Here is a 16826-nt window from a genome sequence, read left to right on the forward strand (position 1 = left end):
TGAGGCTGTTTCACCTAACATTGGCCTTCTCAAAGCAGTAATAACTGTCATCTGCATTAAATCTTTACCCTTGAGTACATGATCTTTCACTATGCTGTGTGAAGAAACAGGAAATAGTCGGGCATGGTGGTGCCCACCTTTAATCCCAGACATTCAGGAGGCTGAGGCAGGAGGATGGCAAACTTGAGACCAGCAGCAGCAATTTAGTGAGACCCTGGGAGGTGGGGGTAAGGGTGTAGCTCAATGGTCAAGTGTCCTTGAGTTAAATCCTCACTACTATCAAAAAATAAAAGAAACAGGGCATATCCATAAAAAGCACTTCTGCAACATACTGGAATATGAAAGCTGAATTGAGGGAAAACATTTGAGAGCAATTATTTTAGTTTTAAGCTGATTTTGCCACCCTTTTCCTCACACACTATTTTTACTTGAAAGAATGACTGACAAACTTTTGTTCAATAGATACACGTATTCTCAAGCATGTTCTCAAAAATGAAGTGAGCCTGTCCTTTTGAGGAAAACAACTGATGACTGCTGCCACTGTTGCCAATGGTAATGTCTGAGCTTTCAAGCAAAAGTTGGAATTTTAGAAAATTTTCAACTCCCACAGTGAGCTTTCACAGCAACCAAATGTTCTTCTGATGAGCTGGTGATAATATCCATGAATGTAATTCTTTTTGATTGCATAATGAAGTCTGTCAACATCTGGAAGATATGCATCTCAGCAAGCCATTATTTTCCAAAAAATGACCAATGTAAGATGTTATAAAATCACACATGATAAGATTTATTCCAATTGCAAAACAGAAAGATTTTTTTTTTTAGTTGTAGTTGGACACAATACCTTTATTTTATTTTTATGTGGTGCTGAGGATCGAACCCAGCACCCGCACATGCTATGTGAGTGCTCTACTGCTGAGCCACAACCCCAGCCCCCACGACAAATAGATTTTAATACAACAGAATAAGAAAAGTTTCACTGATAGGATTTCAGATTCTATACTGATATAAAAATGAAGGAATCCATCACTTACTGAGTTTTCCATACAGTATCAACAAAGAATATCCACAATTATCTGAAAAGACTATTAAAAGAGTACTCTCTTTTCCAACCATGTATCTGTCTGAGATTAAATTTTCTTCATATATTTAAACCAAAACAACATAACTACAGTAACTATAGAAAACAGACATGAGAATTCACGAATTCTATCAAGTCAGATAGTAAAGAGATTGGCAAAAATGTGAAACAATAGTACTCTTCTTATTCATTTATTTTTGTTTTAGAAAACATATTATTTTTATTTATTTTTTTTGAGAGAGAATTTTTTTTTTTTTTAATATTTATTTTTCAGTCTTCGGCGGACACAACATCTTTGTTTGTATGTGGTGCTGAGGATCGAACCCGGGCCACACGCATGCCAGGCGAGCGCGCTACCGCTTGAGCCACATCCTCAGCCCCGAAAACATATTATTTTTAATAAAATGTTATTTATGTTAACATGTAGTAGGGTATACTATTTTAAAATAAATTAATATTTTAAATTTTTATTTTGATTTTTCACAGTGACTGTTGATAGATCTGACCTATATAAACAAAAATTATTTGAATCCTCAATAATTTTTAAATTTTTTTTTTTTTTTTTTGAGCGGTACTGGGGATTGAACTCTGACCACAGTGGTCGAGTGCACCTGAGTTCAATCCCCAGCCCTATTTTGTATTTTCTTTAGAGACAGGGTCTCACTGAGTTGCTTTAGCTCCTTGCTTTTACTGAGGCTGACTTTGAACTCACTATCCTCCTGCCTCAGCCTCCCAAGTTGCTGGGATTATAGGCATACACCACTGCGCCCAGCTGGTATGTAGCTTTTTAAAGATGTCTTTTGTCTGGTTTTGGTTAGCAGGATAGTATCTACCTTGTAAAATGAGTTGGAAGTGTTTCCTACTATTCTAATTTTTGAAGTGACTTGGGAATAATTTTTAAATTTAAAAAATTTAAAATATTAGTACCTCCAACTAAAATATTTGCATAAAGGCTGCTGTTTTTATTTTTGTGACAGAGTTCACATTACATAAAATTTACTCTTTTAAAGCAAGCAATTCAGCGTTTTTTTTTTTAGCATATTCACAAAATACAACCACTATTATCAAATTCTAGAACATTTTTATCAACCCAAAAGGAAACCTTGTACTCATTAGCATTTACTTTTTTTTTGGTACCACGGATTGAACCCAGAGGCACTTTACCACTGAGCCACATCCCCAAGAACTTTCTACTTTTTATTTTGACATAGGAATTACTGAGGTTGGCTTTGAACTTGTGATCCTCTTGTCTCAGCTTCCTGCATGGTTGAGATTACAGGCATGTGCCACCATACTCCGGCAGCATTTACTCATTTTTCTCCTCTCCTACCCTTGCAACCATTTATCTACTTTCTGTCTCTATGCACCTACTTATTCTGGACATTTTATGTGAATGGGTTGTACAATGTGTCCCCTGTCTGGCTCTTTCACTTATGTTTTCAATGTTCCTCCATGCTATGGCATGTATCAGTACTTCATCTGTTTTCAAAGCTAAATAAATGTGGCTGGATCACATTTTATCCATCTATTCTTGCATTAATGGACACCTGAATTGTTGCCATTTTTTGGCTATTTTGAAAAATGCTGTTATAAACATTGTGTGCAGTGCTTGCATAAATGTGCTTTTAAGTCTCTTAACACCTAAAAGTGGAATTGCTAAGTGATAGAGTAATGGTTTAACTTTTTAAGGGCTTATCAAATTATTTTCAAAATGGCTACACCATTTTATACTCCAAGCTCCCCAAAACAAGTATGAGGGTTCTAATTTCTCTGCAACACTTGTTACTATCTTTTTAAAACTAACCATCCTATGTGGGGAAAAAGGCACACTCATACATTGCTGATGGGACTGCAAAATGGTGCAGTCAATATGGAAAGCTCGGAATGTAATGTAACCACCATTTGACCCAGCTATCCCACTCCTTGGTCTATACTCAGAGAACTTAAAACAGCATACTACAGGGACACAGCTCCATCAATATTTATAGCAGCACAATTCACAACAGCTAAACTATGGAACCAACCCAGATGCCCTTCAGTAGATGAATGGATAAAGAAAATATGCACAATGGAATATTACTCAGCAATAAAAGAGAATAAAAATCATGGCATGTGAAGGTAAATGGATGAAGTTGGAGAATATAATGCTAAGTGAAGTTAGCCAATCCCCAAAAACCAAATGCCAAATGTGTTCTCTGATATAAGGAGGCTGATTCATAGTGGGGTTGGGAGGGAGAGCATGAGAGGATTAGACAAACTCTATATAGGGCAAATCGGTGGGAGGGGAAGGGAGGAGGCATGGGGTTAGAAATGATGGTGGAATGAGATGGATATCATTACCCTAAGTACATGTATGAAGACACGAATGGTGTGAATATACTTTGTATACAACCAGAGATAAAAATTTGAGCTCTATATGTGTAATATGAATTGTAATGCATTCTGCTGTCATATATAGCAAATCAGAATTTAAAAAGTGAAAACAAACAAATAAAATAAATAAACTAGCTATCCTAGTGGCCATGAAATGGCGCCTCCTTGTAGTTTTGTTTTTCAATTCCCTAATGACTAGTGATGTTAGCCTCCTCTCATGCTTATTGACAATCTTCCTTGGAAAAATGTTCATTCAAATCTGTTATCCTTTTAAGATCAGATTATTTACATTTTTATTAAATCACTGACAAAGTCATTAAGTCATATTTTCTTTTTTTTAATATATATTTTTTAGTTGTAGATGGACACAATACGTTTATTTATTTATCTTTATGTGGTGCTAAGGATCAAACCCAGGGCCTGAGTGCTCTACCACTGAGCCACAACCCCAGCCCATGAAGTTATATTTTCTTCTACGAACTTAATACTTTTTTTTCTGACATTTATTTCCATGATATTTTTTGTTGTTGATGATGTTGTGAGGAAATACTGGGAATTAAACCCAAGGGCTGAGCTATATCCCCAGCCCTTTTTAAAATGTTTTATTTGGAGAAAGGGTCTCACTAAGTTGCCCAGGATGGCTTCAAACTTGTGATCTTCCTACCTCAGTCTCCTAAGTCACTGGAACTACAAATGTGCACCACCACCGCACAGCTATGTGATCCGTTTGAATTAGATTTGCATGTTGTGTGAAAAGAAGATCCCATGAACCCTTTAAACCCCATTAATTCTTTCCATGGTTCTAAGTAAGTAACAACTTTTCCCAATTAAGGCCAAGGAAATGAAAACAGGAAGTGAAAAGCCCTAAAGTTCTATAATGAACCAATAGGAATTTATTTTTAAATGCTTATCTTTTTAATTCTTAAGGATACTTCTTTGGGGGTAAAAATGGAAATCATCACTGATAGCTGACTTTTTAATAAGTAGGAGTTATGTTTTTTAAAAGGTGCATTTGACTTATTAAAATTTATAACTCTATGGATGGAGATGCAGCTTTGTGGTAGAGTGCTTGCCTAGCATCAGTGAGGTCCTGAGTCTGATCCCCAGTAGCAAAAAGAAAAATAAATTTAGAACATGGTCTGAAATATTGAGTCCTGATTTTTTAAAAATATCTTTATTAATTTTTATGTGGTGCTGAGGATCGAACCCGGTGACTCACAAGTGCTCTACCACTGACCTACAGCCCCAGCTCGAGTCCTGATTTAAAAAAAAAAAAATTAAGGCAAAGCAAGTCAATGAGGCCCTTTATCCAACTTGGTTTTGATAAAACAAAATAAAAATCCTTATAAATATTTTGAGTTTCTGTCTCTAAAATGAACATTAAGAATTGATTTTGTTTCATCCATAAAAATGCTAAGAATTATCTCCAATTTTTCTCATGTTCCCTAAAAGGCATGGATGCCGGAGAATACAAATTTATAATAGTGAGAATAGAAAAAGTAAATTCAAAATACAGTGATATTGGGACAGTAACTTCATTTTGGTAAATGAAGGTCTCTATATCACATACCCACACACAAGCAGAGAATAAAATGGGATCAAGACAACTAACCTGAATACGGTCCATAAATAGACATTTTACACAAGAGCCAAATGTTATGCAAATCTACAAGTTATAAAATGAATGCCCCTATTACAGCCAGCATGCTGGTCATGGTTTGAGGAAATTTTAAATGCCATGATATATAGGAGGATACTCACAGGAGAGAGTTTCTGAATAAGGTCGTGGGCAACATGGACAAGGTTCTTGTCTTCATGGAGACATTTCTGAAACTTTTTGCTCTCCTCATCTTCTAGAAGATCAAAATCAATGGCAGCATCCAATAAGGCCTGAATTAACCCCTTCCAGGATTTTAAGGCTGGAACCTGAGGAGCAACTGCAGCACTTATGCCAGTTCCAATCACCAGCACAAGTTCCCGAGGTTTCTTAGTTTTTAAGCTTGGAAGCAGCTTCCTGAAATAGCAAAATATACAAGAGGACTGGTATCTGCAATAGATATGAAGCACAGGAAAGACTATCTGACTACTAAAGCTATAGTCAGTTATCACTATATAACAAGTTTTCAGCTCTGAGTTTTATAGTTGCAAAGATGCCAAATACATTTCTGACACTTAAATAAAACACCAGAATACTGTGCCAGTGCCTACTGAAAAATAAAGTGCTTAAGAAAAATAAACCTGTTTCAGTAATCCTAAAAAAAAAAAAATCTTAAAAATGAATTTTCTCCTTCATAATTCTTTCAACTGAGAAGATCCACTAATATTAGGAAAAAGTCCAAATGTATTACAACTCACTTGTGTTCTGCCAATTAAATTATATTTTAAACTAGTATTACATTTCAGAAGAACATCTTTGATTTATATTCTAGAGAGAAAAGATAACCGATACAAATTAAATTCCTATCATTGAGAAATGTTAAAACAGGAGATGAAAACCAATAAAAAACTGAATTATAAATTTTGTAAACTGAGCATGAGCTAGATAGCCAAGTATGAGGACAAATTTGACCTCAGTTTTGTTTAGATATCCTTAGGCAAAAAAAGAAAGAAAAAAAAAAAGGGTCAGGAGGGAAAGGGAAAGAAAAATAAAAGGATATGACAAAAAATGCAAAACATTCCTTTCTTACCACGAGAAGCACACATTTCTGTTCCAAAGCACATGTGAGATAGCATGGGTACAAGTTTTTGTTTCTGTTCCTCATTCCCCTTTCATTCTAGAGACTGCCTTTCCCAACCATTTTTTACCGAACAGTAAAATGAATAGAAATAGGATCAGCATTTTAATAAAACCCAAGAAAGAAAAGTACTTTAAAAGTCTGGGAAATGTGGTTTAGGGGAAACAACCTCTCAAAGTTTTTTCCCTACCCCTAACTCCGGCATTCAGTCATTCAACAATTGGGAAAAACTTGTAAATACCAGACAATATGATAGGTATTAGTGATGTACTTATGGACAAAACAAAATCTCTGATCTCAAAAAAAGTTTTTTTTTCTACTAGAAAAGCCTGATAATAGATACTAGAGAGAGAGAATTACATACAAGTCCATATACACATGTAGAGAAAACTTAGAGAAGGATTCACAAGAACAGAAAATAGTAACTAACTGGGGACTGGGGAGAAGCAGCAGCACTTTTGATGGCTAGCAGATAGACATGAGCAGTAGGATGAAGTTAAGAAAATAATTCTATAGAAGAGGCCTGCTGTGCTGCCCATACCCCATGTTTGCTTGCTTGCTTTTTTCACTTTTTTTTTATTGGTACATTATAGTTATACATAATGACCTGGTTTATTATTACATATTTGTACATGCATACAATATAACAATAATTTGGCCACTCTCACTCCCCAGCTCCTTCCCTCTCACCCCTTGATCCCTTTCTTCTACTGATCTCCCTTTGATTTTCACCAAACTTTCTTCTAAAAAGAAATTAACCTAAGGCAATTCTGGCCCTGACCTAGTTCAAGTCAACAAGATGTTACATTCTTTGGCAAGCAACCTGTTATATGTAAAGCTATATTTCTCAAGAATCTTGATTGTAAGATCCTCCCTATTGTTAACAGATGTTACCACTGGGCTGGATAGGGGGGCACATTTGGGAGGCTGAGGCATAAGGACTGCAAGTTCAAAGTCAGCCTCAGAAACTTAGCAAGGTGAGACTCTGTCTCAAAGTAAAAAAAATAAAAAAACAAGAGCTGGGGATGTGACTCTGATTCAGTGACACTGGGTCCAATCTCTGGTACCAAAAACAACAACAACAAAAAAAACCCCAACAAACACCAAAAATATAAGTTACCTTGAAGAAGGAATTTTTTTTAAAAAAATATTTTTTAGTTGTTGATGGACCTTTATTTTATTTATTTGTATGTGGTGCTGAGAATCGAACCCAGTGCCTCACGCATGCTAGGTAAGTGTGTTACCACTGAGCCACAACCCCAGTCCCGAAGAAGGAATTTTTGATACACATCAAACCCCACTGACCAAAAAATTTGGAAAAACAAGTTCCAATTAGAACTCAGTGGCCTAGCATCATGTATTAGGCCCTGGGCTCAATCTTTAGTACTGGGGGGGGCGGGAATCAAGAAAAATATAAGAGAACTCGAAGACTCAATCCAGGAGGTCCGATATCTGAATAATAAGAGCTCTACAGAGGAAAAATTATGGAAAGTATCAAGTAAGTATCATAAGACAATTTCTTTAAACTGAAGTTACTTATAGCTCAAAAGATCCTCCCAAGGTCTAGACTTATATAAAGATATATCATGTGAAATTTGAGGTTGCTGAGATTATAATTTTTATAAGCTTCTAATGAGCGAATAAAAAAGAAGTCACGTAACACAAAGAACTGGGAACTCTTTAGAAAAGAGTGATTATTTTGGCAGGAATATTTAGACATTAGCAGAGAATGAGTGATACTTTCAAAACTCTACGAAAAAACTCTCGAATTGTGGCTCAGTGGCAGAGCACTTGCCTCGCACCTGTGAGGCACTGGGTTCAATCCTCAGCACTACATGAAAATAAATAAACAAAATAAAGATATTGTGTCCATGTATAACTAAAAAATATTTTTTAAAAACTCTTTTACCTGTCATACTGCCTGTATTCTCATACCATCAAATAAATATAAACATATGATAAAGACATTTAATGCCTCCAAGAAATTGCCTCCTATGAATCCTTACTACAAAAGCTACACAAGGGTATGCTTCAACTAAATGAAGGAGTATATCAAAAAACAAGATATGAGATATAGGAAACAAGATCCAATATAGGAGAGATGTAAAATGCTTGGAATGATGAGAAACAGAAATGGCCAATATCAGCACACAGCAGGAAAACAACTTTCCAGAGTGGAATAGATTCTAGAGGGAGGAATCCCTGAAAATAAATTCAACTAGCAAGTTATTTGATGTCTTTTTTTTAAACTTTTTTAAATTTTTTAGGTGTAGAAGGACACAACACAATGCTTTTATTTTTATGTGGTGCTGAGGATCGAACATGGGTCCCGCCCATGCTAGTCGAGTGCTCTACCGCTGAGCCACAATCCCAGCCCTACTGATGTCTTTTAGCAGGTCTAGGATATTTACTCTTTTGTTATAATGTCTGAGGATAGACTGAAAGATACCCAGAAAACAGAGCAAACAAACAAAATGAGGCAATCTTTAACAACACAGAGGAAAACAAACAGGCAAGAAAGGAAATACTGTAACACATTAGTAGGCGCAGCTATGAATACTATTTATACAGACATAATAATGTAAATATTAAAAAATGGTTGAAACAAACACTGTTAATATAAGCGCTCTGGGAGAATAAAGAGGATGCATGTGGGACAGCAATGTGGGGAAGAAATCAAGAGAGCAAACGGAATCATTACCTTCCATAATTGGAAAAAACTAAAATACTGTCAATGCACATAAAAAGTCAATACTGATTAGTGAAAACAACTGGAATACAGATAAGTTTATGATTTTTCTTTACCTCCCACTAATGGTTAATTCACTCTGTTCCTCTGATTCCCTTCTCTTGTTTACCTGGGCTTTTTCGTGGGGGGTGCGCCATCATTGAAGAATCCAAAAAGCTCGTCTATATCAGAGGCCTGGCTCCCTGTAGAAGCCATCCAGTTTCTAAAAAAATTAAATACCACATACCAAAATTAGAACTGTAAACAACGCTATTTAAAATAGCACATAGATTCAATAGTTTTAATAAACTATATACACTTTATAGGTTTTTTGGGTGCCCCCTACTAATGAAAATCCAAAGCATTCCAAAGTTAAGGAATTAATTTGTCTAAATGAAGTCACCTTGAAATTATAGGACCTTGGTGCCCTACACTGTCATCTTATTTCTTCTATTCCTGAAGGCCTCCCATGCAACCTGCCATCAAAAAAAACAAAACAAAACAAAACAAACCTCACAATGTCCCAATTCATGTTAATTATTGGCCTTCATTTTGTGGGGCTTAAGAAATACCTGATAGCCTTCCACATAAGACCAGCTTGGGGAATACTTAGAAGATAAAAACACCCATGGATAAGTTCCCAATTATCCATTTACTCTCAGCTGAAGAAATCACTTGAGTCAAGATCGAACAACCAATACTAATTTGCTGACTATTAGAGATTCTTGGTCACCTACTGAACAACTGCGTGCTCAAAGGCAGAGGACATTCCCTAGTATTCTCATGTAGGGGACTTTGAAATCAGCCATTGTGATAAACGGTAAAGGTAATATAAAGGTAACAAAGATGAAAAATGGCCAATATGTTCAGGTACTGGAAAAACTAGAAAAAGTAAAAGGATTAAATGGATTAGCATGAGAACTACAAAGAACAGTTTTACTATTCAAAACTTTAGCAAACTTACTAAATCTAAGGAATTTTAAAAATGGCAATAACATTTTAAACGCACATTCCCAATATAGAAGACAAGGCATACAACCAGAATTTTGGGTATTTTATTACATTCCATTGTCAAAATTTAGAAAGAACAAAACTACTAATAATTACTGGAACTTACTATTTCATTAGAAAGCTTTTTTCTTCATTAAAACTTTAAGTTTACTGAACCAATTCTTCTGGTAAACAGAAGGCTTGGTTCTTTACCCCATATTCTATCCCACATAAGGAAATTCTTCTTTAATATCTAAATCATCAGGAAAATAAAAATCATAAAAATCACAAGAGTTAGGAAGCAGATCACCTTCCATTCAAACCTTTGATTCTGGCTGGCGAGAAAGCTGGGACTCAGGAGATGACAGATTACTGAAATCAGTAAACCTAGCCTTAACTCAACCATTTGGTATACTTGCTTTTTAAAAGGATACTGTAGATTCTAAAAAAGAAGTCTTACTTTTTAAAGGACATTTCCTGAACAAAGACTAAAACCAATGAACCAGAATCTTCAGGGTATTCTTTAAATAGGAAACATCTAAATAAAACACAAATTTAACTTTTCTAGAATGCAACTATTTTAATATACATTGGGTATATATTAGGTACACCATCATGTCATTTTTCCTTCAAGTGTATCATTTACTATAGTATTAACAGCTTCCCAATGTGGTAATACTCATCCTGTTTTGTTTTTGGTTTTTTGAGTATTAGGGATTGAACCTAGGAGCACTTAACCACCAAGCAACATCCTCAGCCCTTTTTTATTTTCCATTTTGAGACAGGGTCTCACTAAGTTGCTTAGGGATATGCTAAATTGCTGAGGTTGACCTTGAACTTGTGATCGTCCTGCCTAAGCTTCCTGACTTGTTGGGATTACAAGTGTGCACCAACTCACCAATCCTTTCATGTATGTGGTTATTTCCTATTGTAATTTTCTAGATGAAGAACTTGTGATAGAAAAGTGGTTACTTCTTCCATATCAAGGACAACTCATGAGTTTGGGATACTATTTAGAAGATACAAGGAAAAGCATAATTGCTTATGCTTTTTCCATAAATATGGTTCTATAAAACTCTCATCTAAACAAATCAGAACCAAGTAAAACATCATGTACTGAAAAGCATAAAATGTAAAAGGAAGTTGATTTAAGTTTTGAAGATACACAGTTTCAGAATTCAATGCTAAGCAGGGCGTAGTGGCACAATACCTACAATCCCAGCAACTCAGAAGGCTGAGGTAGTCTCTCACCACTGGATAGATCTTCCAAACAAAAGTTGAATAAAGAAACTATAGAACTCAATAACACAATCAATAACTTAGACTTAACTGGCATATATAGAATATTTCAACCTGCATCAAGTGGATACACTTTCTTCTCAGCAGCACATGTATCCTTCTCTAAAATAGACCATATACTATGCCACAAAGCAACTCTTAGCAAATACAAAAAAGTAGAGATATTACCACGCATTTTATCAGATCATAATGAAATGAAACTGGAAATCAATGACAAAATAAAAAATAAAAATTTCTCCATCACCTGGAGACTAAACAATATACTACTAAATGAACAATGGGTGGAGATTAAAAAATTCCTAGAGGTAAATGAGAACATGGACACAACATATCAAAATCTCTGGGACACTATGAATACAGTACTATGAGGAAAATTCATTGCATGGAGTTCATTCTTTAAAAGAAGAAAAAGTCAACAAATAAATGACCTTACACTACATCTCAAAGCCCTAGAAAAAAGAAGAACAAACCAGCAGCAAAAGCTGTAGAAGGCAAGAATAATTAAAATTAGAGCTGAAATCAATGAAATCGAAACAAAAGAAACAACTGAAAAAATGACAAAACTAAAAGTTGGTTCTTTGAAAAAAAAAAAATAAAACTGACAGACCCTTAGCCATGCTAACATCTGAGAACTCAAATTACCAGCATATATGATGAAAAAGGTAATATCACAACAGACATTTCAGAAACACAAAGGATAATTAGAAATTATTTTGAAATCTTATACTCCAATAAGATAGAAGACATTGAAGGCATCAACAAATTTCTTAAGTCATATGATTTGCCCAGATTGAGTCAGGAAGATATACACAATTTAAACAGACAATATCAAGTGAGGAAACAGACGCCCAGGACCAGATGGATACACAGCCGAGTTCTGCAAGACCTTTAAAGAAGAACTAATACCAATACTCTTCAATTTATTTCAGGAAATAAAAAAGAGGCAGTAATTCCAAACTCATTCTATGAGGCCAATATCACCCTGATCCCAAAACCAGGAAAAGACACATCAAAGAAAGAAAACTTCAGACCAATATCTCTAATGAACATAGATGAAAAAATTCTCAATAAAATCCTGGCAAATCGAATACAAAAACATATTAAAAAGATTGCGCATCACGATCAAGTGGGATTCATTCTAGGGATGCAAGGTTGGTTCAACATATGGAAATCAATAAATGTAATTCATCACATCAATAGACTTAAAGATAAGAATCATATAATCATCTCAATATACGCAGAAAAAGCATCTGACAAAATATAGCACCCCTTTATGTTCAAAACACTAGAAAAACTAGGGATAACAGGAACATATCTCAATATCGTAAAGGCTATCTATGCTAAGTCTCAGGCCAATATCATTCTAAATGGAGAAAAATTGAAGGTGTTCCCTCTAAAAACTTCTATTCAACACAGTACTTGAAACACTGGCCAGAGCAATTAGAGAGATGGAAGAAATCAAAGGGATATGTACAGGAAAAGAAGAACTTAAATTAGCACTATTTGTTGACGATGACTCTATACCTAGAAGACCCAAAAAACTCCACCAGAAAACTTCTAGAACTTGGGCTGGGGATGTGGATCAAGCGGTAACGCGCTCGCCTGGCATGCACGGGGCACTGGGTTTGATCCTCAGCACCACATAAAATAAAATACAGATGTTGTGTCCACCGAAAACTGAAAAATAAATTAAAAATTTCTCTCTCTTCTCTCTTAAAAAAAAAAAAAAAACTTCTAGAACTAGTAAATGAATTCAGCAAGTAGCAGGATATAAAATCAACACCCATAAATCAAAGGCATTTCTGTGTATCAGTGACAAAGTCTCTGAGAAGGAAATGAGGAAAACTACCCCATTTACAATAACCTCAAAAAAAAAAAAAAAAAGATATTTGGGAATCAACTTAACGAAAGAGGTGAAAGATCTAAACAATGAAAACTATAGAACCCTAAAGAGAGAAATCAAAGAAGACCTTAGAAGATGGAAAGATCTACCTTGCTCTTGGATAAGCAGAATTAATATTATCAAAATGACCATACTACCAAAAGCACTATACAGATTTAATGCAATTCCGATCAAAATCCCAAAGGCATTCCTCATAGAAATAGAAAAAGCAATTATGAAATTCATCTGGAAAAATAAGACATCCAGAATAGCTAAGTAATCCTTAGCAAGAAGAGTGAAGCAGGTGGCATTGCTGTAACAGACCTTAAACTATACTACAGAGCAATAGTAACAAAAACCACATGGTATTGGCACCATAACAGACTGGTAGACCAATGTTACAGAATAGAGGACACAGAAACTAACCCACAAAATTACAATTATCTTATATTAGACAAAGGTGCCAAAAACATGCATTGAAGAAAAAATAGCATTTTCAACAAATGGTGCTGGGAAACCTGGAAATCCATATGCAACAAAATGAAATTAACCCCATATCTCTCACCATGCAAAAAACTTAACTCAAAATGGATCAAGGACCTAGGAATTAAACCAGAGACTTTGCGTCTAATACAAGAAAAAGTAGGCCCTAATCTTCATCATGTGGGATTAGGCCCCAACTTCCTTAATAAGACTCCTATAGCGTTTAAGAATTAAAACCAAGAATCAATAAATGGGATGGAATCAAACTAAAAAGTTTTTTCTCAGCAAAAGAAACAATCTGTGAAGTAAACAGAGAGCCTACATCTTGGGACAAATCTTTACCCATCATACATCAGATAGAGCACTAATCTCTAGGATATATAAAGAACTCAAAAAGCTAAGCAAGAATAAAACAAATAACCCAATCAACAAATAGGCCAAGGACCTGAACAGACACTTCTCAGAAGAGAATATACAATCAATCAACAAATATATGAAAAAATGCTCATCATTTCTAGCAATCAGAGAAATGTAAATCAAAACTATGATATCATCTCACTCCAGTCAGAATGACAACTATTATGAAGACAAACAACAATAAGTGTTGGCGAGGATGTGGGGAAAAAAAAGTACACTCATACATTGCTGGTGGGGCTGCAAATTGGTGCAGCCAATATGGAAAGCAGTATGGAGATTCCTTGGAAATTTGAGAATGGAACCACCATTTGACCCAGCTATCCCTCTCCTCGGACTATATCCAAAGGACTTAACAGACACACAGCCACATCAATGTTTATATCAGCACAATTCACAATAGCTAAACTGTGGAGCCAACCTAGATGCCCTTCAGTGGATGAAAGGATAAAAAAAAAAAATTATGGCATATATACCCAATGGAATTTTACTCAGCAATAAGAGAATAAAATCATGGCATTTGCAGGTAAATGCATGGCGCTGGAGAAGATAATGCTAAATGAAGTTAGCCAATCCCCAAAAATAAAATGCCGAATGTTTTCTCTGATATAAGGAGGACTCATAGTGGGGTAGGGAGGGGGAACATGGGATGAATAGATGAATTCTAGATAGGGAAGAGGGGAGGGAGGGAAAAGAAGGAGGCAGGGGATTACCAAGGATGGTGGAATGTGATGGACATCATTATCCAAAGTACATGTATGAAGACATGAATTGGGTGTCAACCTACTTTATAAACAAACAGAGATATGAAAAATTGTGGTATATATGTATAATGAGAATTGTAATGCAAAAAATATACAAAGTACACGTATAAAGGCATGAATTGGAGTGAATATACTTTATACAAAGATATGATATGTGTAATAAGAATTGTAGTACATTCTGCTGTCATGTATTTAGAAAAATAAAGTCAATAAAAAGAAAAAAAGAAAAGGAAATAAATGTTAATTAATATTATTTTAGTTATATTTTATTATAAAATAAACACATAATGTATGTGTTTTATAATTATGCATTATATATACTCTCTCTCTATCTATATATATATGTATATATATATATAGAGAGAGAGAGAGAGAAGGCTGAGGTAGGAGGATCCAAGTTCAAAGCCAGCCTTGGCAATTTAGCAAGACCCTGTCTCAAAAATTAAAAATAATCATAATCATAATAAAATAAAATTTTAAAAAGGAGCTTGGAGATATTAGCTAAGTGGTAGAGTAACCCTGGATCCAATCCCCAGTACCCTGTCAGAACTCAATGCTCAATTCAGTTACTAAACCAGTTTTACTTAACTCTTATAGTATTTACCATGTGCCATACACTATTTATAAATACTAATTCATTCAATCCACATAACCTTATTAGGTACTATGTGGTCAAGCATCCCTAACCTGAAAATCACCAATCCAAAATGTTCCAAACCTGAAACAAAGGTCTATGACAACTAAAAAAAAAAAAAAAAAAGCAAGATTTCCTTCCTTTAGTTAAAAGTGAAGGAAAAAGAATGGCTTATTTTTCTAGAATGAACACAGACTTCATTTCTGTAAAGAAAAAAGATAGTCATCTTATGACCTGAGAGGAAACCCAACCCCTCTAATTGTGGCTTTTGAACTAATTCTAACACATCTGGCTTTTAGCAGCTGTGGGGGAAGGGAAGAAGAAAAAGATGTTGAGAGTAAGGTACTACAAAAGAAGACTCAAGTTGTTGACAATGAACAAACTGAATAAATCATTTTGCTTGGGTAGTTGATAAATTCAGTTCATAATATAGACTGTAGCTTTTCCTATCAGTGTATAAAAGCAAACTTACCCTTTCCTTCTTCCAAGGCACAGAGATAGAAATTATGTCTAGCTGTGCAGAGATTTGATTCCTCTGAGTATGCTGAAATACTGAGCTAAGTACCCTGATCCTTCTGAGCTTGAAATTTCTTCTACCCATGGCTAATTTGTTAGCTCTTACTTTTATTTTAAGTGTGCCTGACACCCTTGACTTTCTATAGATAAGATCTGATTCAGACTCATTTCTTTAAAAATTTCTTTATCATAGTAACTGATAAAATGCTAGCTTTTTTTTTTTTTTTACCAGCAAATAAATAATTTGTTACCAGCAAATAATAATCCACACATGAACAATGTGAGAAGAGCCTCACCAGAAGTAGGATTTGTGAAGGCTTCAAGTTAAGGACCGAGACCCAATCTCAGCACATTGGCACACACTTGTAATCCTAGCAACTAGAGAGGCTTAGGCAGGAGGATCACAAGTTCAAGGCCAGCCTCAGCAACCTAGGAAGCCCCTGTCTCAAAAATAAAATAAAAAAGACTGGAGATATAATTCACTGGTAGAGGGCCCCTTACTTCAATCACCAGTAATCACCTCCTTGCCCCCCACCCCCCGAAAAAGAAAAAAAAACAGAACAAAATCAAAAAGGACTGAAACTCAAATTCTAGTAAGTCATTTAACCCAATATCCAATAAGTCACACTAGCATTTCAGGCTCCTGAGCTCAGATAATGTTTATATTGATTATTTTCAATTACAAGCCAAATTAACACATCACATATAAGAAGCAAAACTACTTTAGGAAGGAATATGGAACTTTTGAATTAGAAGTTGGTGATCAGAAATGACGATTTTACCGTGCAAAAATGACAACTTCTTTCTTTGTCACTGCTTTCCCTCCCGTGAAACTTCTGAGAAGATATAGCCTGCGAACAATGACACACGTTGCTAAAGAAGGACTTTGAGAGTATTTAATTCAATCAAAATGTGTTCCATGTACCA

The 16826-nt window shown here is 35.1% G+C and overlaps 1 protein-coding gene across 5 annotated transcripts in view; it reads right to left on the reverse strand.

The window, feature by feature from the left end:
- The window catches only part of Fam118b (family with sequence similarity 118 member B), a 50793-nt gene that overhangs the window by 14028 nt on the left and 19939 nt on the right, over positions 1–16826 (reverse strand). For 3 of the 5 annotated variants that reach the window (XM_046432783.2, XM_046432781.2, XM_046432780.2), the window contains exons 2-3: positions 9048–9140; positions 5216–5468 (exon numbers count right to left, since the gene is read on the reverse strand). In XM_046432783.2, the coding sequence (XP_046288739.1) occupies positions 5216–5468; positions 9048–9133 (339 nt within the window). In that variant the 5' untranslated portion in view covers positions 9134–9140. Of the gene's footprint in view, positions 1–5215; positions 5469–9047; positions 9141–16195; positions 16328–16681; positions 16751–16826 lie in introns of those variants that run through there. The other 2 variants (XM_046432782.2, XM_046432784.2) reach the window with 2 other exon arrangements.

This window comes from Marmota monax, unplaced genomic scaffold (genome assembly GCF_021218885.2).
Source record: "Marmota monax isolate L192 unplaced genomic scaffold, Marmota_monax_Labrador192_F-V1.1 WCK01_AAM20220418_F8-fsc00062, whole genome shotgun sequence".
NCBI lineage: Eukaryota > Metazoa > Chordata > Mammalia > Rodentia > Sciuridae > Marmota > Marmota monax.